We start from the raw sequence: 27,811 nt of genomic DNA on the forward strand, positions 1-27,811 counted from the left end.
ACAGCATTGCGCTGATACCCATGATACCTTCTTTGTGCCCAGACAGAGTGGACTTTTTAGTGGATTCTAGGCATCTTTATGATCCAGTCTGGGGTTTGTGGTTTAGGTCTGCTTTGCTGGATACATCTGTATGTGTGTGGCCCGGCATTCCCCCTTCAAGCGCGTGTGTATTTAAGCGCATGTGTTTGTGGTGGGTGGTTTGGTTTGAAATTGCGCTTTAATGTCTGTGTGCGTCTGACAGAGTTTTTCATCAGATGTTTGCTGTATACTTGCATCGACAGTGCTGTCTTAGTTTCCACCATGTGGAATAACGTGGGCATGGCCTTGTTTTATGGCATTACGGTTTGCCACCTTAACGTATGGCTAGGAAAACTTGAGTGTGCATTGTGCGACTGTTCAGGTAGCTAGCTATATACAAGCTTACCATTACATGCCATTGTTTTTAAGTTGTTTTAACAGTTCAGCGGTCCTGGGTTTTAGTGAGTGTAGCAATATATTCAATTCCTAACAGGAATGAAGATGAGGCTGTGAAAAATAGAAGTACAGGGGGTTTGTTGGATTGTACTTTTAACAACACAGCAATTGTTTAGCAGCTGACGAAATGTCTTTCTGAAAAGCTTTCAGTACACAAAAAAATAACCTAGGATTCAGTATGCATCTATGGCTGTTCCATTTGTTGATCTAAAGAAAAATAATAATAAATTAGCGCCCCCTGTGGCAATGCTGAGAATTCAATGATGTATTTGTTGCTTTATAAATCTGTAATTTCTGAATACATGAAATGCATCCGTGTTCATGCACTAGCATAGAGCACATTTCAGGCTTCAAAGAGTGTGTGAGTTTGCGTGTGCCGAAAATGCAAATTTGCAGCAAAAGCAAAACCTTCATCAATCCTTTCTCTGGCAGTAATGGGGTTTAATTTAGCTCTGAACTGGACTATTTCACTAACTAATCACTATGTGTGCGTGCGCTTTAAGCAGAGAGATGAAAAAGCACTACGAGAATACAGAAGACACAAGGGCTTTTACTAATGAGGCACAGGCATGGCAAATGAAGATGAGATCTGTGAGGAAGTGTCCTCACTTTCTCTAATTGGACTGATACTCCTCACCGTCAGACTGAATATTTGCTTTTTCACTCCGATTTCTCATTCAGGCGCTTCGCTTTGAGTCGCCGTTATGAATTCACTCTGTTGTGGTGTGCGAGATGATTAAAAGTGCAGTTAGCCCCTGTGTACATATTGAAGTAATGGTGCTTTGCTGGCAGGATTGCTGTGACGCAGGCAGCCTGCAGATTTGTTGCACGTTCAGATGATCATCTTATCAGCTGTCAGGCTCTCTCTCTCTCTCATTTTTCCCCCTCCCTTTCTCATTATATGGGTTTTGGTAATTAAAGGTGGGAATTTTTTAGGTGCATTGTTTGTGCCTTAATTCCAAGTCAGTGTGGGTTGATTTAAATATTTATTTAACATGCATTTAACCATTCAAAGTTCAAACGCCGTGATGCATGCTAAAAGACACTTGAGTTACTTTAATTTAATTGTAAGTACACCACTTACACTTAAAGATGGAAACAACATTTCTAATCTTTGACATTGAGATCAATAATTACAAGTTGGTACATAATAACTAAGATTTAAAGGATAAATCAATTAAAATTGGTCATTAATTACTACCTCATGTCTTTCCAAACTTCCAGAACACAAATATAAGATATTTTTGCAGAAATCCGAGAGCTTTCTCACCCTGCATAGACAGCGCCAAATTCAGAAAAGGTAGGTAACAAGGTCATGATTAAAATAGTCCATGTCACATCAGTGGCTCAACCAAAAGAAAGTAATTCTTTTTATTTCCTGCCCACACAAAAAATATCCTTGTAGCTTCAAAAAATTAAGGTTTAACCTCAAACATGGTAGCTGCATGAAGGCCTTTTGGTTTTGGAATGACATGAGGGTGAGTAATTAATGACACAATTTTCATTTTTAGTTAAACAATGCTTTTAACATGGGGGTAGAACAATTAAAGCTCAGCGATAGTTTGGACTTGCGGAACTTTCCAGTGGCTGTTGTTTATTGCGTGTCGAGGTGTTGCGCCTGCATTTAACAGATTTGACCTTTTGAAGTTTAATTCCACATTAGCCTCGATTTACCTCTCTAAATCCACTCCACCCTGAACTCCCTGCGCCCTTTTTCCAAGTGGGAGACAGAATTGAAATGGTGCTATTTATATCTCGTAACCTATGTAAATATAAGCCTGAAAACAGATCTAGCATCTTTATCCAATGAACCTGACAATATTCCGAGCTGTCATGCTGTTTTCTCCAACTTCCCCTACGATTTTGCACAAGGGAGCGATGTCTTCACCGCATCGCATAATTGAGGCCAACTCATTCAGGCGAGATGGGAAATAAATAAATAAGCGGAGACGGTCTCAGCGAAACGCGCACCGATAGATTTGTCAGTTCTCGGAAATCCTGCGACGGGGGTGACTTTTGCAGTGAGGCAATTCCAGTGTAATAAATTCTAGCAGGGGAATGAATTTAATCCTCCCCAGCTCCCTCTCTCACTCCCCTCCCCATCCCCAGCACCCCACGCCCATCATCCTCTGCGCTCTTCCTCACTCGCGGTGATAAATGAGTCAATTATCGACGGTTGTGCGCAGTCAGTGAAGGAGAGCGGATGTGCCGTTATTACCTGTTGCGGCGCCGTAATGTTGCGGTATTAATCATATTCTAATTTTCCCAGGCCCTCCTGCGCGCTCGCATAAATCTGCCGCCTGCAAACAAGTCAGTGTGTGTGAAGAGCTGAAATACAGCCAAGAGACGAGAGAGTGTGTGCTGTTTGATTGTAGAGGATTCAGTGTTGGTGTGTCTGTCTGTCTTTTGTCTTTTTGTCTGTCTTTACATCTAATTCATTTGTGTCTGTGCATCTATTTGACTGTCTGTAGCTGTTTATCATGTCTGTCGTGTCCCGTGTCCATCTATATTTTCATACTTTTGTGTCTATATGTCTTATAAATGTCTGTCCATAGGTGTCTCTTCTTGTCTTATTCATTATCTGTATAGCTGTTGGTCTGTCCTCCTACACGTTTTACTTATTCATCTGTCTTCGACTTTCTGAGTGCCTTTGTCTGTTGTTTTTTCATACATCTTGTGTATGTGCCTATGTACATGTTGTTTTTGTCTCCTGTCTGTCTTTCTGTCTCCGTGTCTCTTTTGACGATTATGTCTTCACATCTGTCTAGCTTGTATTTGTCTTCCTATACGTACCTGTGTTCCTGCCTGTATTTCTGCATGTCTCTTATATCATCTGTTTTATCTATACGCGTCTTGTAAATCTTGTGTCTATATATAGCTTAGGGAATATCTATCCGTCAATCTGTCTCTTTCTGCCCTTCTGTCATTAATTTTCCGTCTTCATTATCTTAGTCTTTACATATATCTTGTCTGTCTATATGTCTGTGCGTGTTTTATTTTTAAAACGCTCTCTATTTTATTCTCGTCTCTGTCTTTTCATCTAACTTGTGTTCGACTCTACTCTGTATCTCTCTGTCTGTCCACATCTCGTCTCGTCTTGTCTAAATCCTATGTCTTCATCTTTTGTTTGTCATTATATCTCTGAATATTTACGCGTGCGTTTCTGTCCGTTTCCATTGTTTATCCGTCTGTCTCGTTCTCTAATTAATTTTCAGTCTTCATTAACTGATTTTAAATCTACAAGTACTTCTTGTCTCTCGGTTTGCGTCACTATGCCCTCGCTGTCTATATATACGTTTCTCTAGGTCTTTGTGTTTTTTGTATTACATTTGTTTTGTTCTTTGCAGTTTGCGGGAAAAAAAGCAAATTTTATAGCGTTTTTTTTTTTTTTTCTCAACCGCTTAATAAAATGATTAAAGTCCATTTTGAATCACTCCACTTAGATTCACAAAACAGATAAATAAAACTCATGTCTGAACACCCAATCGCTCTTTCAACCCATCCATCCATCTCTCTTTCTGTTTCTTCTGCAGTCTGAAGTTGGAGTGTGAAAAGCTGGCCACAGAGAAGACAGAAATACAGAGACATTATGTCATGGTAAGACACACACACACACACACACACACACACACACACGCACGCACCCCCAACTTGGTTTTGCATCAGATGCGACACGCATCCAAACAGCAGACATCTTTCTTCAGCCCTCAATCAGAAGTCCTTCAAACGCAGCTCATCCATCACAGAGAATGAGTTTTCAGAGCTGCTTCCATGTGCCTCAGTGCCCACAGATATGGCAGCTATGTGCGCCTGGCATGCCATTTGCTCTTGGCAGACGGCTTAACCCCTTTTCTCTGTCCGTTTTCTTTCTCTCCTTTTTTTTTTCTTCTTGGCTCATAATTTTTTTAGTGTGGGAGTCGCCTAGCAACACCGTGGGCTCTTGGCAGAGCTGGTGAATACAACAGGCAGCTGTCAGGCCGGCTTCTTTTATTGCCAGGGTCTTTCTATCCCTCCGTCTCTGTTGTTTTTACCCTTTTCTATCTGCCTCTCCTTTTTGACTTGATTCTCACTAACTGATAAAAGTACACTCTTTTGACTCCTCCATACCAGAATCTATTCAGCTAGCTGATAGGAATTGTTTACTAAGAACTAATGTTGTTTATTTACCGACATGGAAGTGACAAGTAGGAGTTTTTCCACTAAGCATTTCAACAACAAAAGATAAAGCAGATCATATCGCTTGCTTTATATATGAATCCTTATGAAGCCATTTTTGTGAGGCTTTTTTTGTGAGGGAAAAAAAAAAGATCAGTATTTACTTGATGTGAGATTTGGTAATGCTGAATATTATAATGTGGTAAATGTGCTATTGAGCTGTGGTCTGGACTTTCTAACGGTCTGATTTAACATTGTTTGAATAAATTTTGCAACTCATTTCAATAGGAATCCTTGCGATCTGGATTTTCAGAAGAGGCTGAAAGTTTCCGAATTCAGATTTCGCAACATTCTCAAGTTGGTCACACAGATTTGTCACACTGAAAGTGAAAACTTGTTTAGTTTGAGAGTAACTTCTGTCACGTATCGCAATATTACTGACTGTATGATCTTTTTCCTGTGCCCACACAAAAACGCACGGGAGCTTTCAAACACTCCTGTGTGCTTCTTTGTGAACTCGAAGGAAAAACACAAAGCGATTGGTCTTTGCAGCCAATCACAGTCTCATCTGTTGAGCACAGTGGCCAATCACAGGTGTTAAAGAATCGGCTCAACATTGTTCAAACGTTAGTGAGAAATGAACGTGTTTTTTTTTTTTGTTTGTTTTTTTTATTTCAGTACCGACTCTGCAGAGTGACTTTCCAAACAAATGACACTAATTGACTGACGTTTAAAAAAGAAAAAGCCAACTGTCATATTCGTCCTAGTATTTTTCACTTTAATGATATTCTTTTCTCTTTCAGTATTATGAAATGTCCTATGGCCTCAACATAGAGATGCACAAACAGGTAAGTTACTGATTTGCCTAATATTTTTTTGATTGAACAATTTTTAACAATTTTGCACCAATTATACTGGAAATACAGTTAAGGTAAACGCATTTAAAGGGCACTTCTCTAAATAAAGTCGTCATTTACTTTCTACCATTCTTATTGATCCCAAAAGTAGGGCTGGCACGATATTTGTTTTATAATGGCTTAAAATATTCACAATAGCGATATATTGTGATTTATCTATAGAAGTCTTTTAAAATTAAAACAATAAAAATAAATTCTGTCAGTCTTTTTTGACCAATGAATCACACCGTTACTTAGTCGCATCAGTTTAGTGTAACTGAACTAAAAATTGCATTTTAATAACTAACAAAGACAATTTTATGAGAATACGACCTTCAACTATTATTCTGCTACAGTGACAGCAATATGCTTTTGTCCGTATAAAAGATTTAATGGAAAGTAATTCGTTCATCATTTGTGTATGTGTATTAGTTATTTGAAAATATCACCAATACCAGTGTATTGCAACACTAATGATAATTTAGCGATTATCGTCAATGCTGTTATATCGCGACACCTTTACTCGTTAGTGACCAGACAGCTACTTGGTAACCATTCATTTCCATAGTTGGGGAAAAAATACTTTGAAGGTCCATGGCAGCTGTTTGGGTTTCTATAGGATAAGATTTAACCTTTCAAAGACTAATTAAAACATCTTCACTAACAAAAAAACCCCAAATCGCATCATTGGGTGGTTAGTTGTTGGATGACTAGTTGACCATCACGGGCCATCTCTAGTCATTTGCTGTGCATGCAAACACACTCAATGGTTTTAACGTGGGCTGACAGAGAAGAATCGGTGTAAAAATGCCTGTTCGGTGTCACGTTGTGATTTGTGCTGGAGAGTTTTATTATTCCTTTTATCTTTTGTAGGGGGTTATAATTCAGATTCAATTATGCTGGATCTTTTTTTTTTTTTTTTTTTTTTTTTTTTTTTTTTTTTTGCAGGGCGTTTTATAGTTGAAATCCTCTTAGGTCTGGCCCGTGGCACTTGTTTTAAAATTAATCTGCAAACAAACTAATTAGATCAACAAATAACGTGTCTGCGACGCACACACCCCCTTTCCCCCTCTCTCTCTCTCTCTCACACACACACACACACACACACACACACACACAGCATGCGCGATTTGTCTAAAAGTAGCTAGCTGTGACTTTCTCACTCTCCTTCCTCATAAATTGTGTCTGCTACTGCATCTGCATTTCCCGACCTTCTCTCTCTCTCTCTCTCGGTCTCTCTCTCTCTCTTTCTCTCGTGCAGATGTCAGGTCAGTTTAAATTAGGTCAGTGCTCTCGGAGCGTCTGTTCTCTCCCTCCATTTCAATTGCACTTCTTTTTTGACATGCTCCACGAATTCCCTTCTCTAATGTAACATCCCCCCCCTCCTCCTCGTCTTTCTGCATCTCCCATCACTCTGTAATTTCCTTAACTGTGCCTTTCTACTAGCCTCTTTTTTTTCCCAGATTTCTCTTCTTTCGCTCCCTCCCCTTTTCTCAGCCTCCCCCACTCTCTCCTCTGAAGATGTCATTTTGTAGTTGCTGTTCCCTAACAAGAAATCATTGTGCTTCCCTGGGGAGGGCTGTGATGGATGGATATGGAAGAGATGGGGGTGGGGTCTATTCCTCCTCTCTGGAAAGTGTGGAGGTGGTTGGGGGGGGGTTTCTACAGCAAGTAATTCAGTGAACCCAAAAATTAAAACACTTTTAGATTATTAGGCATTTACTCACCCAATCATATTGACTTACAAAAGATATTTTGAAGAATTTGACGGTTGATCATTTACAGGAAGTTACAATGAATTTAAAAAAAGGGTGAAAAAGGTATCATTGAAATATCAATAGTTAATTTTTTTAGAACCGTTTATTCTGAAGAATCTACAGACTTGAGGATCTCCGAAAGACACATTTATGTCTTGCAATGACTGAAATTTTGATTCGTTCATTTAAAAAGTTTCTGTACAGTGCGCAAGTCATATAAATAATTTTTTTGTGTCTTTTTGAAACTCAAAAACTCCAGTCCCCGTTCAATTAAACTGCATGGAAAAGAGCGACCAGTGCATTCCACAAAATATCATCTCAAGTGTTTCAAATGTCAATATGTCAAAGTCAGGGGTTTAGTACAGCATTTAAGTCACTAATTTGTGAATAAACTATACATTTGAGAAAAATATTGTGACGGGTGGGTGAAGATGGTTATAACAATGTTAGTTTATTCCTGTTGGCAAAACAAACAGCCATGGGGAGGGTTGCCCTCGGCTCGAGGGAGCTCTTGTTTGGGCTGCTGGTAAATGAATACAATAGACTTGGCATGGCAACCCCCAGCACTGCCTCAAAAGACACAGCAGCTCGATGGGGCAAAGACCAGTGACCTGCTCACAAGGGGAGGCGTCACTCCTCTCGGCTGGACCGGAGCAGCAGATGCTGGGCATGAATATTTCAGGCATCCCCTCTCCTCGCTGCGCAACAATTAGCATGAGCCAGATGTGGAGGGCTAAAATATTTACTAGCTGGGTGAGCAGAGGTAGCAGGTTACACACCCTTGCGACGTCTTGTGTGATAGATACTTTTGGGTGAACAGGATTGTATTTTTTTTTTTTTTTACCATTGCTGAAGGATTTCTGCTTGGTTCCCAAGAAGTGTGCATTTTCTTGACGGATGTTTTGCCAATTGGAGCTATTATTAGCGCAGGTTTTCATTATCTGTTTGGCATTCTTTGGCTTTACGAGGCAAATTGTGCAGTTTGTGGCATCAAACAATTCTGTATATGTCTCTGAATGGCAAGTTGAATAATGGAATGATGAGTGGATGGTTTAGGTTTAGTGTCAGTCATTGCAATGTTTTGATGCCTTAATTATAGATGGCGCTACATCTGAACTACTACTAGCACTACTATTGATAAAAAAACATTTATTTTATTATTATTATTATTATTATTATTATTATTATTATTATGATGTCATATTTGGTCATGTCAATTTGGTAGCAGTAGTAATACATTAGCTTTAAATGTATAATAATAATAATAATAATAATAATAATAATAATATTATTATTATTATTATAGTAATAAGCTTTTAAAAACAATATGAATGTAATAATAAATTAATACTAATTTAATAGCTAATAACTAAATTATGAAGTAGTACAAACATAATAATATTATTATTAATAAAAATATTATTTTAACATTTATTAGTAGTAGTATTAAGTTTAAATTTAGTATTAATTACTCTGAATGTATAACTATTATTATTTCTAATACTAAGGATTTTTGTCATGATTGTACAATAGATACAGCATAATAATAAAAATAAAACATTTGTTATTATTTGTACTACTAATATTATCGTATTGTTTATTAGTAGTACTAAAATGAATAGTGCTTCTAGTATTTTAGTATTATTTAGTAGCATTAGTAGTGGTACATATTATTGTAAATGTATAACTACTGTTAGTATTACTAATACTAAAAATTATTGTCATGGTTGTACAATAGATAGTAGAATAAGAAAGATTTTCCAAATTGCGGTGGGAGAAAGTCATTTAACATTTTTAAATGTTTATTTTGCGTTAAATGAAATCTATTTTCGCTTTCTTTCTGCTCCTGCTTCCCTCTCGCTCTCCATATCTCTGCAGACGGAGATCGCCAAACGACTGAACGTGATTTGTGCCCAGCTCATTCCATTCCTGTCACAGGAGGTGAGATGAGACCAACACACACTCAGTCCCACAGCTGCACATCATGAGACTCACACATGCCACACTGCGTTCAGATGTTCTGTGATTGATAATTCACTCACTCGCTCTCTCTCTCTCACACACACACACACACACACACACACACACACATACACACACATATATAGCTTTTCTGTTTCTCACACTCATGCAGTCACACATTTTTTTTCTCTCTTCCTCTCATATTTCCTCACGTTCGCACATAGTCTCTCATTCGGATGCCTCTGGGAAGCCTATTGTTATTCTTGTAAACCCACTTCCACAAAAACGCTTACGGTTTGCCCAAAGCTTTTCCTGACAGAAGAAAAACACCCCCCCTTGTTTTAAATGTGTATTCATACAAAATGCAGCCGTGTGTGTGTGTGTGTGTGTGTGTGTGTGTGTGTGTGTGTGTGTGTGTGTGTGTGTGTGTGTGTGTGTGTGTGTGTGTGTGTGTGTGTGTGTGTGTGTGTGTGTGTGTGTGTGTGTGTGTGTGTGTGTGTGTGTGTGAGCGCACACACGCTTCAGAAAATGAAAATCGTGAAGTACACAAAGACACACTAGGGTGGCCATCTGCCTTGTTTTGTTGCTTGTTTGTTTATCATTGACGGCCATTTTCTGACCTCCGTCCACAGCACCAGCAGCAGGTGGTCCAGGCCATGGAGCGCGCCAAACAGGTGACTATGGGGGAGTTGAATGCGTCGATAGGGGTACGTGGACTCCCCCCTCTGCCTCCCACAGTGTGTACTTCCATCTTTTCATCCTTTTTATTTAACTCTTTCCTCTTGAGTTGTCATTGCCGTTTTCTTTTTTGCTTTCCGTTTGGTTATGTTTGAAAGCACTTTCATAACTAGGCTACGGAATTTTTGATTTTTGAAATCGATATTTTTGGATACGTTTAAATAACATTTTTATTCAATTTTTTTAACTATTTTTAAATACATTTTTATTTTTAACTATGCTAAATTTGATGTCGTTCCGAATCTGTTGCCTGTATGTTGTACCAGATCCATCAGGTGTTAATTTCCCATTGGAGCACAAAAAAAGAGATGTTTTCGCAGATTCTTTGCACTGCCCTTTTCCATGCAATGATAAAAACAAACCGAGCTCACTGTGACCATGTCTGTCTATGTAAGTGACGATAGGCAGGCTTCCATTACAGATATGTGCAAAACAGTAGATATTTTAGTAATGCCGATTAAATAAAAATAAATAAATTTCCAATGGGCGTGTTTTCAGTAAATTATAATCTGTGGAGTTTTAAAGGATAATGGAAACACGGCTAATGTATCTTTAAAAAGGTGTCATGTAGACTTGCGTATTCGCAAAGTCTTCTGAAACCAGAGTCTTTCCCTCGTGCAAAGCTACCGTTTCTCTTCAGAAGATAATTTTAGACAAAGACGGGAATTTAATAGAAGAAGGTGGTCGTTTCTAGGCTTTGGCGATTGGTTATATGTTTGAAAGAGTGCAGAGAAACACTTTCATAACTAGGCAGTGGATGTGCTTGAATATCTGCAAAACAAATTTAAAACAACTAAAGAACTTTTCCATGTTAAGGATGTGCGATATAGTTAGGCTAGTTCTCTTTACCCCAGTCGAATACATCTTTTTAGATGCTTGCATGAGTCACATTTGTGTTCCTCTTGATAGAACTGGGAAAAGTTAGTTGGTTAGGTGACTGTCGGCTGCTTTGTTTTTTAAATATTTGGACAAAAAAATGTTGTGTGGAAAAGTGGACTGTGTAAAGTGAAAATGTCGGGGGTTTTTGTGCTTTGAAAAAACAAAAACGGCATATAGGTTTGGAACCACATTTTATTTATTTTTTTGTATCCTTAGCACCCACTAGCACAAGGTGTAGTTACTTTTTTTGTGTTTGGGCATCAGTTGACATCCCACTTTGTGTTGTGAAGCATTAACAGTCCTTCACATTTGATTTGCCGTATTTTATTCACTTTGGTGTTTTGCGTTTTGATTTCCCTCATGGCAGTCATCAGCTTCAGATAATTTTTTTGGGGTGATCATTAGCGAATGCTGCAGCAGCGCTGTTCCCTGAGCCCATCCGGTAGAGCAGGTCGACTCCAGAGTGATGGACTCCCTCACTCCCGGGACACTGGGAACGGGTCATGAATTCATTCCCTTTGTAACTCTGGTGCAGATCCAAGTCTTAACTGTGTTGTGTGTGTGTGTGTGTGTGTTTTTTTCCCTCTCTCTCACTTTCCTCTCATCTCTCTCTCCTCCTCCTCATGCTCTTTTCATTTCCTCTGGCTATCTGTTTCTTCACTCCACTTCCATCTCTGCCTCTGTGTCACTCTCTTTTATCTTCCACACTCTCTTCTTTTTTTTCCTTCTCTCTCTGACCCCCCTTCCTCCCTTCATCCCTCCATCGTCCTCTTTCTCTTGTTCCCTCTAGCAACAGCTGCAGGCCCAGCACCTATCCCAGCATGCTGCCCAGGGGCTGCCCATGGCCCCTCACCCCTCTGGCCTGCCTCACCCGGGACTGGCTCTGGGGGGCGGCTCTGGGCTCCTGGCCCTTTCCGGGGCCCTTGGGGCCCAGCTGGCCTCTAAAGACGAACGAGCCCACTTGGAGGCCGTGGCAGCGGCGGCCGCAGCCGAACACCACAGAGGTATAACAAATAAAATCACACTGACAGATTACTTGACGGCTTTATTAACAACTATCAAGTGCAGTTATAATATCAGCGGGATTACAACAAATGAGTAATCAATGCATCTATCAGAGCAAGCGAAATGTGCCAAATATCGTCCAATTAACGTCTGTACATGCTGAAGCCAAGTGTCAAATATGTTATCTAGCTCTGTTAGTTAGACTGTACCAATCTGGTTTTCGCAAAGTTTTAGTCAAAAGTGTATGCAATTACTATAGTTATAACACGTTTCTTTTTCTGTATGTACTAATTAATCTAAAAATGCTAAATGCACGTTTTCTGATAAATATGGTTAAAAAAAACTCATTTATAGGGCTGCGCAGTATGACACAAATGAGATATTATTTATCAAAACAAAAAAAATCTAATAATAATATTAAGTAAACAAAAAATTACAAATGTAAATGACTAATTACTGATTTTAGCAAAAAAAAAATAAAACTGTAAAAGCTTTACACCTGTACTCCTTAAATTAGTGCTAAAGTTGCAGCACTTTTTTTGATAATTACACTTAGTCATATTTTGATAATTGCAAGTTAAAAAAGTGCTCCGATTATAGTCTGTGACATTTCAGTGGAAATTTGTGTGAAATCATCGTTACGTTGGTCACTTGCGCGGGGAACTTGTTTGGCTCTCACATGAAGATTATTTCATATGACCAAATGACTCCCAGTCACCCAAAAAAATAGCTGAATAGCGATAAAATGTGATCATACCTTAACAGTTTAGACCAACGAAAAAAACCCTCACTGTAGACTTGGTTTGAAAGAATATGAATTCTACCTGCAAATTAGAATATAATTCACAGAACTTTTGGCGATCTCCTAGAAACATGCTGGCAAATGCATCGCGCTAATCACATTTTCTTTATAAGACTACCCTGAAACACCGGCCAGTTCTTTTTTGAAATCTGTCAGCTCATATATCACCGGTGTAACTTGAAAGAGTGGGAAATGAAGGAATATGTTTTTGTTATTATTAGCGGTGTGCTAATCGTTATGTCTAGTGGAGGGGTGAGTTTTGTCTAACCGTCATAGTCACATTGTTTGTTTTTTGGTTTGTTTTGACTGGCCGCGGGGACGTTTACCTGCCCTTCCCATGATCCCCACAGACCGTGAACCTGGACCAGTGAGTATCAGCTCATTTTCTCTCTACCTCTCGCTCTCTGTCTCTATCTAGTTGAGTTCCTCTCAGTGCAGACTGTCATGCATTAGGCGTCTCTATTGCCTGTGGGTCCAGCAGTTATGGAGCTGATTTGATTTATCCCTCGTCTCCTACATCATTATCTCTTTCTTCTCTCACACACACGCACATCCTCTGTCTCAGCCGTTCTTCCTTTCCGCTCTCATTTTCTCATCTTTCTCTTCCAGAGTTCACTTTCTAACGGAGACAAAGGCAGGCCTTCAGACTACCTCAGCAATGGAAAAAAGAGAAAAGCAGATGAGAAGGAGTTTATGACCGACTATGTAAGTTAAATTTGCACCGTGCTTTTATGAATCGTCCACACGATCTTTATTTGATTTAAGCATATGTGTGCAATAAATAGTCACTAAACTCTAAAGCATTTTCTCTTTCAGGGAAGCGACGCGGAGAAGAGCGATGACAATTTGGTGGTTGACGAGGTGGGTTTGCGTTAAATATTGAATTTAAACACTGTTTGCTCCTGATTAATCCATCACGTGCATTGCGTTCCCTCAGGACCCTTCTTCTCCAAGGAGTGTGCAGTCGTACTCCTCCAGAGAGAACGGATTAGATAAACTCCCTCCTTCCCGTAAGGAGCCTCTGCCCCAGGCCAGTCCGACCTCGCTGGCTTCCTCCAGCAGCGCTGCTTCCCCTTCACGCAGCAAGGAGCCTCCACCGGTACCTACTTAAAAACACACACAAACGCATTTTGTTTGATGTTAAACCAAAGCACTTCTCATTTAGAAAACAAGTTCTTTCCCCTCCCCCAAACGAAAGTCTCTCAGTGCCCTTCACTGCGACACACGCACAAAAAGACGCACTTTGTTCTGCAGCAAAACGCATCCCTCGGTTTGCTTTTGGTAGAATGACAAAGAGTGACAGTTCCCGCTCGGGTTTGACTAGTGCGGCATCTTTCTTTATCAGCTGTATACCTTTCTTGAATAATTAATGTGTGTAAATGCGTTCCCTATACCTTCCAGAGAGAGAAGTCCAGCACTCCGGGGATGAAGCCTGGCACGCCTATGTCCCAGGAGTCGTCCACCCCGGGCCCTAGCGTTCCTCCGCAGTTCCGCCCCGTTCCTGGGAAGCCAGGCGTTGACCCTCTTGGTAAGATCCCGTTATCCTGTCTTTAGCGATTGAATTTTGTAGTGTTTCACTCAACCTTCAACCTGGTGTGCATGTCGTCACTGAGAGTTGATGGCCAGTCAGCCAGCAGAGGGCAGTAGTGGTCTTCCTGTTTCTGAAAGGAGGTCTTGTTTTAATTGTATCACTGAGCTTGTGTCCTTGGAGGCTGTGTAATTGTTCTAGCATTCTTGAGAATGATATTAATGGGTCAAAGATAGGACACTGTGTTTATTTATGTGGTTATTTTTGTCAAGATCTTTTAATCTATGCTAAAATGTAAAAATGAAATTCATACATATTGACTTGAAAGCAGCTTCAGTGATACGCATGTTTTTAATTTATGACTTAAAAAAAAATGGCAAAAATGTAAGCATGGCCTAACAGTCTTAATCATAAAAATGGGTATAAAAGGCTTAAATGAAAGGATAAAATTCTGGATAACCTTAAGTAGTTTAGGATAATGTTAAATGTTAATATAAAAATACACTTTAAAAAAACTTAATTGTTGCTACTGAAGTCATCTAATCTTTTTTCAATGTTTAGCATAATCTTATTTCTCAAAAAAAAGAAAGGTAGTTCAGCTTAAACTCAACACAAATACATGCATGAATATATTTAAGAGAAATGTTTATTAAATATATATATTATCAAATATATGAAAATAAATGTAAATATTTTCAAAATATAAATAATAAAAAATATAAGAAATATAAACAGTACACATACATGTGTAATGAAAACAAAAACTTTTATTTTAAATGCGATTTATTGTTTGACCGCACTAATTTAAAAACATCTTTGCAAAATAATTTCATACTGTTTTCACATTATGAGGAACATCTATTTCCTAACCTCTGGATTGTTTAGCATTAGGTCTGAGGAACCCATTGGCGGTGCAGGGTGCGTACCCCCCAGGTGCATTTGGTCTTCCTCCCCCTGGAGTTAACGGCGAGTTGGCTGGAGCCGCAGGATACGGTGCCGGCCTTCACCTCGTCTCTCCTCAGATGAACGGCTCCGCTGCTGCCGCCGCCGCCGCTGCTGCCGCCGCTGGATACGGTCGCTCGCCTGTGGTGAGGAAAGAAACTGAGACCTTTACATTTACCATGTTTTTTTATGATTTAATCTCTTGAATTTTTTTGCTTTCAAAGGTGGGCTACGAGTCTGCTCACCCCCATATGAGGGTACCAGGGTTACCCGCTAGCCTGCAGTCGGCAGCTTCTGGAAAACCGTAAGTTGTCTCTCGACGTCAAATGGCCTCCTTGGTCTTTTAACTAAATCCTAATTATATAACTTTCCCGGCCCCAGAGCGTACTCGTTCCACGTGAGCGCAGATGGTCAAATGCAGCCGGTGCCCTTCCCTCCCGACGCCCTCCTCGGCCCCGGCATCCCGCGTCACGCCCGTCAGATCCACACCCTCAGTCATGGAGAGGTGGTGTGTGCGGTGACCATCAGCACCTCCACGCGTCACGTCTACACCGGCGGGAAAGGCTGCGTCAAAGTGTGGGACATCAGCCAACCGGGCAGCAAGAGCCCGATGGCCCAGCTGGACTGTTTGGTGAGATCTGCGTTATGTACTCTAAAGGCGGGAATACACTACAAGACTTTTAAAATCTGAAGAGATTTTTAAAACAATAGGCATCATACACCTACTGGCTCTGTAAATAGTGACAAACGAACTTGGCGTCATGCACTGCATGAGCGAGGATCATACACTACCAGACTTTAAAGTTGTCCCGATCACAACAAACTCACGCAGAAACCTGCGCCTTGTTGCTAGGAGATGCATGGCAAATGAAAACACATGCATTCTAAAATCGGCTGAAAATATCAACTGTGTTTGATTCCATCCAGTCGGAGGATATTAAAGTCTGAAGCTAAAAAAAAAAATCAATCTGTGACCATCATACATTAGCAGATTTTCTGTGGAGTCTGTCATCTTTTATCTGCAAACTGGCTCTGACTTTCCTCAACTATCGTCAACTTGTTCAGGCTGTGAAATCAGGGCAAAAACTGCTTGGTGTATTCCAGGCTTAAGGCTACGTTAACATGACAATGATGTAGTCAAAAACGCCGTTTTTAAAAAGCTGTTTATAGCAAAAATGTTCAAAACAATTTGCGCAATATACATGAATCTGCGAAAAAGGCCAGAAACACTTTATTGAGGTATTCCAGGCCGGTCGTCAGCACTTAGCATTTGCATTATATGATGCGTCTATTAACATTGTAACATTGCTGAAGAAGCGTTAGCAATCTCTTTAGCTGCAACCATGTACTCCGCCATAACTATGTATGTATTTCTACATGTATTGCACGTCTACATACCTAACTTTGAAAGCTTACTATGCACGAGCATGATGCCACTGTTTTGAAAGATTCCAAAATTATGTATTTTCAGTCACCAAACCACGATTTTGCCTGAAAATGTTGTAGCGTAAATGGCCGCTAATTGTAGTTGGTACTCTCCATCCTATTTGGACTAAATATAGTCTACTCTTTTGTTCAATCAGAATCGAGACAACTACATCCGGTCATGCAAGCTCCTTCCAGATGGGCGGACTTTGATAGTCGGGGGCGAGGCCAGCACGCTGTCAATCTGGGACTTGGCCACGCCCACTCCACGCATCAAGGCCGAATTGACGTCCTCGGCTCCGGCCTGCTACGCTCTGGCGATTAGTCCCGACAACAAGGTCTGCTTCTCCTGCTGCAGTGACGGAAACATCGTGGTCTGGGACCTGCACAACCAGACGCTCGTCAGGTATCTACAGACTCCTGCTGGAGAGAGATAGACCACGCTCTTCTTCCTGAAGTCATGTGATGTCCTTGTGTCGCCCTCTGTAGGCAGTTCCAAGGTCACACAGATGGAGCCAGCTGTATCGATATTTCCAACGACGGGACCAAACTGTGGACGGGGGGTCTGGACAACACAGTGCGCTGCTGGGACCTGAGAGAGGGCCGACAGCTGCAGCAGCATGACTTCACCTCACAGGTACTGCAGGCAATGCAGTTGTATATTTCTTCATTTGAAGAGTTTTGAGGCTACAACCACATTTATCAGAATAAATTGGAAAAAGCATCTTTTTCCTGTTATGTTTTGGCCTTCTGTCCACATTGAGACGGAAATGGCTTTTTGAAGACGCTATCCTAATTGAATACATTTGAAAGCTGTTTTCATCTTGTAGTATTAACTGTAAATGCTGACGCATTGTTTTGCTTGTTCACTTTCATAGCGCTGCTAAAGATGCATTGTATTACGTTATGTTCTATGCAGTGCGCACTGTGTAGTATGAGTTTAATACAGACATAGCCACAGTGTTGTCAGTGTCAGGTCACTTTAAGCATTTTCAGATGTCAACGTTTAGAAAATGCTTGAATACACTAGTGCTGATGGAGAACTTTTTGAAACAATTATAGATTGTGGGCGTAGCATCAATGCTTGAAGACAGGACCGTGAGGCTCAGAATGAGAATGAGTTTTTAGCATGAAGTAATGCGTTTATTTGTGCACGCAGATCTTTTCTCTGGGTTACTGTCCCACGGGCGAGTGGCTTGCAGTGGGGATGGAGAGCAGTAACGTGGAAGTGCTGCACGTCTCCAAACCAGACAAATACCAGCTGCACCTTCACGAAAGCTGCGTTCTCTCGCTCAAGTTTGCCTACTGCGGTAAGTTTTTTTTTTTCTCTTAAATACCTTGTTTTATGTTAGAAATGTTTAAAAGGCATTACAGGAAAAACATGGCTTTTATTTAAAGGGCTGTGCCTGAAACCTTACTTTTAACTTTTGCAGGTAAATGGTTTGTAAGCACAGGCAAAGATAATCTACTGAATGCATGGCGAACTCCCTACGGATCAAGCATATTCCAGGTAATGGTTTGATAAGAGTCTGTTGACTGTAAATACCAATGTTAAGTAACTAACTATAAGTCATGGCACTACTAACCTTAATACATTAAGTAAGCTTTAAAATGCTGCAGCTTTTCCAATAGCAAGTCGAATTCTGAGTAATTTATTTATAATTCTAATCGAAGCGTTACTTTTAGTTCGTTCTAAAATTGTATCCTTCAAATGTAATTTGTTACATTCAAACGGTTGGTAAAAAATGTGCAATGAAGGATTTCTACTATTTTTATTTTTTAATCTATTCAAGTTAGCTTGTAGCTTAGCTAATTATTATTTATTTTTTTTAAGGGAAGCTTAAACTCTTAAAAAATTTTTAGGTATCTAAAATAGACTACTCAGAATAGCTTCCTCTGTATTGTTTAACTGTTTCAGATAGCTTATTGTCATCGCATAATTTAAATGGTATTTCTCGCACTATGATGGAGACTTTTATTTTGACATTGTTGCAACAGTCAAAAATGTACTTTTATTGAGTAGGCCCTTTCCGTTAATGAGACAAACACTGAACAACGGTTCTGTCTAACACCTGATTAAACTGCCTACATTTTTTTTTCTCCCTAGTCTAAGGAATCGTCGTCCGTCCTCAGCTGTGACATTTCTCCTGACGACCAGTTCATTGTCACTGGCTCAGGAGATAAGAAGGCTACTGTGTATGAAGTCATTTACTAAACTGAATGTGTTTGGAACGTCATTCATAAAACGAGAAAAACTGATTGGATGGAGACCAGATTCTTCATTATTTTGCCTTGAACTTGGGAGACAAAAGATGTGGCATGGACGTCAATATGGACTCTGAGACAGCGATATGGCTGTACTTTTCGACTCCAGGATCAGATGGTGGATCTTCAGAACTGACCTTGTTGTTTTTTTAATGCTGTGAGGAAAGCTGGTAGACTAGCTTCAAAAAACATGGAATTTCTCCAAAGACCTCTTCTTTTCTTCTTCTATCTATCTTTCTTTTTTTTTTTTTAAACAAGATGAAACCTCTGTAGTGAATATAATAGTAAAAGAAATCTTATTTTTTTAGCCTTCAGAATTTTCACGGAAATGGACAATTACGGAGCCACAGTGTATGAATGAATTATGACGAGACCTAAAGGACTGGCCTATGACTTCTTCGTCGATGATTTTCTTAAAAGCTGACCTGATCTCGGCTCCGTGTTTATGATTGTATGGATGATGTATAAGATGACGGACAACGATGTAGGACAAACGCGGCTCTGGATTTTAGTGTGTCATTGACTTCAGGGAAACGGTTATAAAGACACTCAGTTAACGTCCTATCACGTGAATACTGTATGTTGGAGCATGTTGAAAATTATTTTGACTTTGGTCGCAAACTTGGTATGTATGAACTGTAAATAAAGCTCTTTAAAAGCCAAAATATGCATACTGTTGGGTAGTTGCATTAATTTATAGTTTCATATCTTGCTGATGAACTGGAAAAATCGTCATTTGTACTTTTCTTAACTCTCCATTATGTAGATAAACGCAAGTTCTAATAAAATTTTAATTCAAAAAGTTTGATAATGCAGACCCAAAAACTCATGCTTATGCTAATTTTGTTGCATGTAATTTTTTAAAATAAGAAATTAAATTTGTACAAATGTAAACGCATTAAATTCATTCACTGTAACCAAGCTGATGCAATGTATAAAATGTTTACAATTACTGAATGTAATACAATTTACGTTTACTACGTTCACAATTTGTTGTTGTAATAATACAGTTGTTATTGTGAACAGTTCCCGACATTATGTAAATTAAATTTGCATTAGCATGAGTTGGTATGTATATATTTAATTGTTTCGCATCAAACCACTCCTCAAGAACTCGACAACTTCAAAAGATGACCACAAGTTTAATTTGTCAATGTACACGTCTTTTACATCACATGGGAAGTGCTACAGGGATATCACAGCGATGCCTTCGAAAAAAGTTCCTTGGCTTTCAAGAGAGAGCGTCTTTAACAAAATCGTGACGGTGAACATTGTTCTCGGTATACAAACAATGCGTTATATAAGGATAGATAGATACGGATATTCAGATAGCATAATGTCAAAGACCGATCGTGCAGCAGAGCTGGCCTGTCTTTGAAACGGACAAATGCCACTGTTTGCAGGCAGCCATATTTTTAGCTATTCAAGAAAAAAAAAATAAAAATAAACACACTGCACTTTCTGCATAATAAACAGACTGATCAAAACACTGTCGTAACACTGCTTACTAACGGCATAAAAAAAAAAAGAGAAAGAACCTAATGATACAATTCCTTCTGTTCACAAACAAAAATGGTTTGAATCATCCAACCATTTTCTGAGTTCTGAGAAAAGCTTTATATATCAAAAGAAAAACGAACAAAACGAAACGGTAATAATAATAAAAAAAAAGTCTTCCCAGCAGGATGTTTGGCGCATGTGATGGATGAATCCTGTAGTGTTTCTCCTTGAACACTCCTGGTCAGGTTGGCAACCACAGCTCTTGTTATTGATGTTGTGCATCAGGGCTCTGTGTTAGGACCTCTTGCGAAAATGTAGACTCGGTGATATCAATTAAAAAAATGCATTCAAATGAATCGCATGACATCCCTATTAATTATTTGCTGCTCCTGATATTGCAATAGGTCTGCGATCCTATAATAATATAAATGTTACCTTCATAAAGACACTCTGTTCCATGCTGCATCTTTGAATGACATTATTTTTGGAGCCCATTTTTGTAATTGTCCCGCATTAAAAGTCACGTAACTTTAAACATTCGAACAGTTCCTGAAGAAATACAGCGTACGGGGTTTTCGAACGTTTCGGTATTTCCATCTCACCGAAGCAGAACAATCATGAAAAGATTTCCCCATGCAAAGCTAAAAGATAATTAATGACATGAAAATGAGCATTAAACCACAAATGAGCGCAACATCTGTATGATAATCCGCAGGAATTAAAACCGAACGGTCGTGGTTGTGAATATTTGCCGCGCGAATCCTGCGTGATTTACCCTTGCTCCTCATTAGACACTGACTTGTGGAAGAAGGAAATTAAATGCAGGTTGGAGAATTCGACTGGGATTTGCCACATGAATGTCTAATTGGGTTGGATAGGCGAAAGGAGAATTGTTTGTACGCCCGTATCGCGTTCATCCGGAGATGCTCCAAAGTGAGCCAGGAGCCTCCAAACTGTCTTTTCTCGTTGTAGGGAAGGTGCTGCGCTCGCCTTACGGAGAGAGTTTGCAACTAATGAAATGATTGTCTGGTTTTGGCGTTTCTGTAAGTAGAAGCTCCATAAATACCTGCTGTCTGTAAGGGCTTCCTCTTTTAGCTCAGAGACTCTTCTAATTAAAACCTCCCCGCTTACCGTCGCTCGTAATGGAACACTAGCACACTGCATGCAGCGTATACTGTGTACCACGTACTATCTCAAAAAATAGCTAAAAGCACATGTAAAATAAGAACGTAAGTATGGCAAGCTATATAGTCGCACGCTACATTATTGCGCATTTAATTTAGCGAGAGCCATCCACTTTGTTGTGCATCTTCAGTCCTAAGTTGTTGCCCAACGGGTCACAAAAAATGCATCGGGTATTTTGTTCTGTATTGTGATCAATAATAAAAATGAAGTATCCCATAGTATTTTATACGGGACATTTTGGTAAAAATTAGCTTGCAGTGCTGGATGTGTTACAAATTGCATTACTGATTATAATTTACTGAAAACTGCAGTTAGTAATGTAATCTAGGTTGCTTATTTTAGTTGTATTAATTGTATTATAACTCCAAAAATGTAATTAAATGTATCATTTGCTGCCATTGTGTAACTAATATGTAATACTGTAATCCTTAAAGTAACTGTAATCTGATTAGGAGATTTTGAAGTCTTAATTTCGTAATGTAGACTGTAGATGTAATCAGTTACTACCCAGCACTGTTGTATTTTACGTATAAAGAAATCTCATATGCACAGTATACCTACTACATAAAAACAGTATGGTAGTACGCCGTTCTGAACAAAACCTATTTCTCAAATGGTTACGAAAGCACTGCAAACAGAAGAGCTGTGGTTGCCCGCCGTGCCCTCCACGATTGTTTTATACTTGGCGCTGTACGTTCATCCATCCGTCCGTCCATCTTTGTGTTCAATACACCACCTCGTACACCGTGGCTTTCTTATCCCCAGAACCAGTCACAATATATTTGTCATCCGGGGAGACGTCACAGCTCAGGACCGACGAGGACTCCTTTGACTGGAGAGAGAAAGCGTGAGACACAAAATGAGACGTGTTCGCAAACACCGAAGAGATCCAGCTAAATCTCGCTGTCACAATAGAAGGCGCGCAGAGATTTTCGAGTCTGAAACAACAACTGTCTCATTTTAAAACGAGCTTTGTTCTTTCTCCGTCGCATTTCCTGCTCTGTTATTCGGATATGTTAATAGCGTAGCGGCGTTTAAAGGATTAGGACCTCTAAGGAAGAAATAAAGCCATGCAGACCTGGAAAATACTGGCTCCATACGGCGTCCTCCATGCATTGAGCAGATTGTCCTTTCCCGTGCTCACAAACCACTTTCCTGAAACGCACACGAGGAAAATTAAACCACAATCTTGCGCCTTTATTTTGAACAGGCATAAAAAAAGAAACACGCGGACAAACTCGACGAGGACTCGTACCGCAGTAGGCAAACTTGAGCGAGAGAACGCAGCTTTCGTGAAGGTGCAGCTGGTATTTGTCTGGTTTGGAGACGTGCAGCACTTCCACGTTACTGCTCTCCATCCCCACTGCAAGCCACTCGCCCGTGGGACAGTAACCCAGAGAAAAGATCTGTGCGCACATAAAAACACTTCAATAAAAGATCCGACACATAAAAATATGCCTGCTGACAGAAAAATGGAAGCCAAGTACCTTCAGACCATAAAAGTTTGAAAAATTGGAATATAAAGGCACGATGAGCGAATTTAGTCTGCTAATAAATGTTTCCAATTTTATTACGGATGACTCCACAGTGCAACTCGTACATGTTTTCTTACACTGCGTTTTTTCTTTGTAAATTATTACTTTTTTTTTTTACATTACATTTGTCCTGCATTTTTTACGTCACTACCTAATCAGGGTATGTTTTAGTCTATTGGCCAAAACTTTTAACTAAACCCATAAATTTATAATCAGGAAATATTCCTACGCCCCCCTGACTGTCATAGTTACACTATTTGAGTAGATAGGTCACACAATTTTTAACATAAATGTGTTCAAAAGTCTGAAAAAACTGTGTAACTTTAAGAAACGTCACTTTTTCTGCAATTAAACTCATTTTTGGGGAGTTATTCCATAACATTTAGTTTTCATATGTACTATTCAGAACTGTGCTAGTTTAACCACGTGCTGATTAACATCTTTAAGCTAGCTTCAAACATATAGAAAATTTTTACCGAAACATTTGGTGGCGTTTTGGTAGTGCCATCTTAGCTATTTTTTTGACGAAACAGTGCCCTCATTGTTTTGGTAGTGATAGAGTGGAACACATAATCCTCATATTTGGGGGAAATAATCTTTTTTTTTTTTTTTTTTTTTTTTACAGCCATGCAATTTAGTATGTTTTAGTAATGCTTTAGTAAGTAAAAATTCTGCAATGACATGTGGTCGCAAAGCATTACCGTCACTACTGAAAATGTTCTATCACTACCGAAACATGGGATGTTGTGTCAAAAATAAAGTATACTGAATTCTCAACTAAGATATTATGATTTGGTTCAGTGCGAAATATATATTTACAATCTGTATGCAACTAAAATCTTAACAGTTCAATATAAGCCTTCTAATAAAATATTACTGTTTTGGGAGTGACAAATTTGGAAGAGGACAAACATTTAAAAAAAATTTCAGAACATTTTATACAATAATTGCACAATTACTAGAAATGTTCAATACTTAGATATTATATAATTTGCATGCATACATTTGCATTATACATGTTTTTCAAGACATTTCCAACTCCAACATTTCCAACTTTGGACCAATTCTGTATATATGCAGTACCTGTGAGGTGAAGTCATGCTGCTGCAGCTGTCGGCCCTCTCTCAGGTCCCAGCAGCGCACTGTGTTGTCCAGACCCCCCGTCCACAGTTTGGTCCCGTCGTTGGAAATATCGATACAGCTGGCTCCATCTGTGTGACCTTGGAACTGCCTACAGAGGGCGACACAAGGACATCACATGACTTCAGGAAGAAGAGCGTGGTCTATCTCTCTCCAGCAGGAGTCTGTAGATACCTGACGAGCGTCTGGTTGTGCAGGTCCCAGACCACGATGTTTCCGTCACTGCAGCAGGAGAAGCAGACCTTGTTGTCGGGACTAATCGCCAGAGCGTAGCAGGCCGGAGCCGAGGACGTCAATTCGGCCTTGATGCGTGGAGTGGGCGTGGCCAAGTCCCAGATTGACAGCGTGCTGGCCTCGCCCCCGACTATCAAAGTCCGCCCATCCGGGAGAATCTTACATGATCGGATGTAGTTGTCTCGATTCTGATCGAACGAAAGGGAAAAAACTGATTTAGTCCAAGCCACCATTTTCAAGTCAAGTCACGTTATTTATATAATGCCTTTTACAATGCAGATTGTGTCAAAGTATGTAAGATTTTGACTCTACTAAAGCATTAAAATACTATAATATGTTTGGAGGTATTTAAGAAACATGCTAAGTTAGCATCATCTGAAAAACAATGCTACAGTCTTTTATTCTCCTTTGAAAATGTGCGTCCCGAAATGTCGGCCTGTTTTGTTTTGTGAAACCCGCCCACTGCCAGTTTACCCAATCGTGTTTCGGAACCCCGGGTTGCCAGTTGGCGGAAAACACAGCTTATTTCATTTCAATCACGGAAGCTGGCAAATGAAAGGGGTCTGAGTGGGAATCTGGCAACCTCTGAGTAGGCGGGGCCGGGTGAAAAAACCTTCTCCAATATTTTGAATTTGGACTGCAATATCTAGTTCAGCCACTCTGTGTCAATCCTACATATAGCACCTTTAATTCTCATTAGTGTTGTCACACGATTAATCGCGTCCAAAATAAGTTTTTGCTTACATAACATATGTGTGCGTACTGTTTATTTATTATGTATACATAAACACACACACATAAAATATATATTTTAAATATACGTAACGTACACAGCACACACTCACATACTATATTAACAAAAACTTTTATTTTAGATGCGATTAATCGCTTGACAGCACTAATTGTAATCCCAAAAGGAAGGTGAGTACCAACTACAAGTAGAGTTTAACATGACGCAGATCTCACCAAACAGTCCAGCTGGGCCATCGGGCTCTTGCTGCCCGGTTGGCTGATGTCCCACACTTTGACGCAGCCTTTCCCGCCGGTGTAGACGTGACGCGTGGAGGTGCTGATGGTCACCGCACACACCACCTCTCCATGACTGAGGGTGTGGATCTGACGGGCGTGACGCGGGATGCCGGGGCCGAGGAGGGCGTCGGGAGGGAAGGGCACCGGCTGCATTTGACCATCTGCGCTCACGTGGAACGAGTACGCTCTGGGGGCGGGAACAAGGTGGATGCAAAAAAGGTAAGCTGCTGAACACGAAAGACATTTTGAGGACCCCATTGGCTTTCATTGTATCGGCAACAATTTTCCTAGGGTCATTTAGAGGGTGGAAAATGGAAATGAAATACTAAATTATGACTGGTTTTGATGCAATAAACCATGACTAACATTATAAAACGGATTCCAGGGACAAAAATTAAATGGTAAAAGAACTTGTTTAAAATAAGAATAGGAGCTGATTCAAACCTTAAGTACTCAAGCAGTTTGACAACATAATTATGAAAAGTTTGCTTGTTTGTGTATGCATCAGTGGGTGCAGCAATAATTTGCCATCTTAAGGATGTTTGCTTGAATTCAAGTGTTTTTCTCGCCTTAGCTGTCAGCGGGGGACTTGAGAGAGGATTGTATTACATGTGCGGCAAACAAAAGCACTATTTTGGACTAACAGTCGATACGCTGCCCATCGCTGTGCAAATCAAGGGAGGTAAAAGAAAGAGGAGAAACTCACGGCTTGCCACCGGACGAGCCAGGCAGAGAGGAGGACAGCCCCGAGGGCCTAAGATGTGAACGGGATTCATACGCTACCTGCAGAGCAAAGCATTCGTAAGCGTCAAAATGGTGTCGCGTAAACGTCTGTCAATTGCGAGAGATTCAAAAACGGTCACCATAGGGCTGCGTGTGTAGGCACTGGCTGCAGCACTGATTTGGGGCGAGAGGGTGAGCGAGCCTCCGAAGCCGCCCGGGCTGGCCAGCTCTCCGTTAAGCCCGGCGTGGGACACCACCCCGAAGTGAGCCGGGTAAGAACCGGGCGTCATGGTCAAGGGACTCCGCAGAGCTGCAGGACACACAATTAAACAATTATTTTCGTTGAATGGTAGCATGTGTTTGCTTGTAAACGCAAACAGACAATGTCTTACCCAGAGGGTCTGCCGAGGAGGCAGATTTGTTGACCAGGCGTAAACAGGAAGTGCTGGGCCCCGGTGGGCCAGGAGTTAGAGGGTCATGGTGAGAGGGAGAGGAGTTGCCTGATTTAGAGGAAGGCGACTGAGATTTTTCTGTCTGCCAACACAATCAAAAAGACAAATGTTATAATGTTTACATTTACATTGAGTAACTACAAATTCTATCAATTAAATAAAATGTTTATCAGTACATATTTTGAGAACAGCGGTCGTACTTGTGCCGTGTCCTTGTTTTTTCCAGGGGGTGGGCTGTGTGGTGGGGAGGCCAGAGGGGGACTGGGGGATCCTGGGAGCTCTTTCCTCAGGGTCGGGGCTCGATCCAAACCGTTCCCGTGAGGAGACAGAGGGCCACTGCCTACAGGAGAGGACGGCTCCTAAAAACACCAGAGTCCAAGAGTTCAGGAGAATCAAGAGCGGGAGGGCATTTTGCTTTCGTCGGGATGTGAGAAGTTTTCAAAATCTTTGTTAACCTGGAGTTCAACAGAGCGAGGTCCGATCCATTCATTGACGCCATCACAGCAGGAAATGACAGAATGATAGGAATGAGCTTAATACCGGGACACTGCAGGAATTTAGATCATTTCTATGTTTTTAAATGTGTGTTAATTGTGCAGCGGGGTCACTAATGATTATAAAAGCATAGTGCAGTCCTCGCTGACTCCAGACACTCTGCAGCGGAAAACAATCCCGATTCGCCTGTGATATTATCAGCAATTACTGAATGAATGCAGTTTAATAAATATGAGTGATGTTCAATATTTGTCCCGTAATTGAGAAACAGAGCTGTAACGGTTTACCTTGAAATGGATGATAATTACGCAGAAATAATAATGAATGGCAGATTTTTTTCATGAAGAAATGCATTTGCGGGTGGCGTTCTACAATCAAATACAAATATGTCATTAGGATTAAAGTCAGAGGAAGGGGTGTTGCGTATCACCGTGGGCGTTGTTTACCGTGTGCCCCAAAGTCTTTATTATATTCTGATCCCCAGTTACGGCTTGGCTTGATATTCAGAGGCGAAGAATGTTATTGCATTTTGATTAATGCGTATGAAGACGATGAACGCGTATTAAGAAAGTAAACCGGGTCCATTTTTAAAGGGAAATGACAAACCAAAACAACATTAACAGATTCATAATAATCCAAAAAAGCAGTTATTGATATCTAGGGCGGATCGGTAAAACCGATAACGAATAT

At 40.3% G+C, this 27,811-nt stretch overlaps 3 protein-coding genes across 11 annotated transcripts in view; 1 reads left to right on the forward strand and 2 right to left on the reverse strand.

The window, feature by feature from the left end:
- tle2a (TLE family member 2, transcriptional corepressor a) overlaps positions 1-19,495 on the forward strand; it is a 28,461-nt gene extending 8,966 nt beyond the window's left edge. The window contains exons 3-20 of one of the 4 annotated variants that reach the window (XM_043223252.1): positions 4,008-4,071; positions 5,433-5,477; positions 9,161-9,223; positions 9,877-9,981; positions 11,652-11,865; positions 12,974-13,035; positions 13,278-13,373; positions 13,485-13,529; positions 13,606-13,767; positions 14,070-14,196; positions 15,082-15,284; positions 15,363-15,442; positions 15,520-15,769; positions 16,722-16,969; positions 17,053-17,200; positions 17,723-17,873; positions 17,997-18,073; positions 18,671-19,495. In XM_043223252.1, the coding sequence (XP_043079187.1) occupies positions 4,008-4,071; positions 5,433-5,477; positions 9,161-9,223; positions 9,877-9,981; positions 11,652-11,865; positions 12,974-13,035; positions 13,278-13,373; positions 13,485-13,529; positions 13,606-13,767; positions 14,070-14,196; positions 15,082-15,284; positions 15,363-15,442; positions 15,520-15,769; positions 16,722-16,969; positions 17,053-17,200; positions 17,723-17,873; positions 17,997-18,073; positions 18,671-18,778 (2,248 nt within the window). In that variant the 3' untranslated portion in view covers positions 18,779-19,495. The remainder of the gene's footprint in view (positions 1-4,007; positions 4,072-5,432; positions 5,478-9,160; positions 9,224-9,876; positions 9,982-11,651; positions 11,866-12,973; positions 13,036-13,277; positions 13,374-13,484; positions 13,530-13,605; positions 13,768-14,069; positions 14,197-15,081; positions 15,285-15,362; positions 15,443-15,519; positions 15,770-16,721; positions 16,970-17,052; positions 17,201-17,722; positions 17,874-17,996; positions 18,074-18,670) is intronic. The other 3 variants (XM_043223254.1, XM_043223253.1, XM_043223255.1) reach the window with 3 other exon arrangements.
- The window catches only part of LOC122327734 (CUGBP Elav-like family member 5), a 1,183,696-nt gene that overhangs the window by 895,116 nt on the left and 260,769 nt on the right, over positions 1-27,811 (reverse strand). The gene's annotated exons all lie outside the window — the stretch shown is intronic.
- The window catches only part of tle2b (TLE family member 2, transcriptional corepressor b), a 43,889-nt gene continuing 36,028 nt past the window's right edge, over positions 19,951-27,811 (reverse strand). For all 4 annotated transcript variants that reach the window (XM_043223259.1, XM_043223258.1, XM_043223257.1 and 1 more), the window contains 10 exons: positions 26,827-26,985; positions 26,567-26,708; positions 26,315-26,484; positions 26,158-26,234; positions 25,389-25,638; positions 24,363-24,610; positions 24,132-24,279; positions 22,769-22,919; positions 22,592-22,668; positions 19,951-22,345 (listed from right to left, as the gene is read on the reverse strand). In XM_043223259.1, coding sequence (XP_043079194.1) covers positions 22,238-22,345; positions 22,592-22,668; positions 22,769-22,919; positions 24,132-24,279; positions 24,363-24,610; positions 25,389-25,638; positions 26,158-26,234; positions 26,315-26,484; positions 26,567-26,708; positions 26,827-26,985 — 1,530 coding nt within the window. In that variant the 3' untranslated portion in view covers positions 19,951-22,237. The remainder of the gene's footprint in view (positions 22,346-22,591; positions 22,669-22,768; positions 22,920-24,131; positions 24,280-24,362; positions 24,611-25,388; positions 25,639-26,157; positions 26,235-26,314; positions 26,485-26,566; positions 26,709-26,826; positions 26,986-27,811) is intronic.

The sequence above is a fragment of the Puntigrus tetrazona genome, chromosome 22, assembly GCF_018831695.1.
Source record: "Puntigrus tetrazona isolate hp1 chromosome 22, ASM1883169v1, whole genome shotgun sequence".
Taxonomy (NCBI): domain Eukaryota; kingdom Metazoa; phylum Chordata; class Actinopteri; order Cypriniformes; family Cyprinidae; genus Puntigrus; species Puntigrus tetrazona.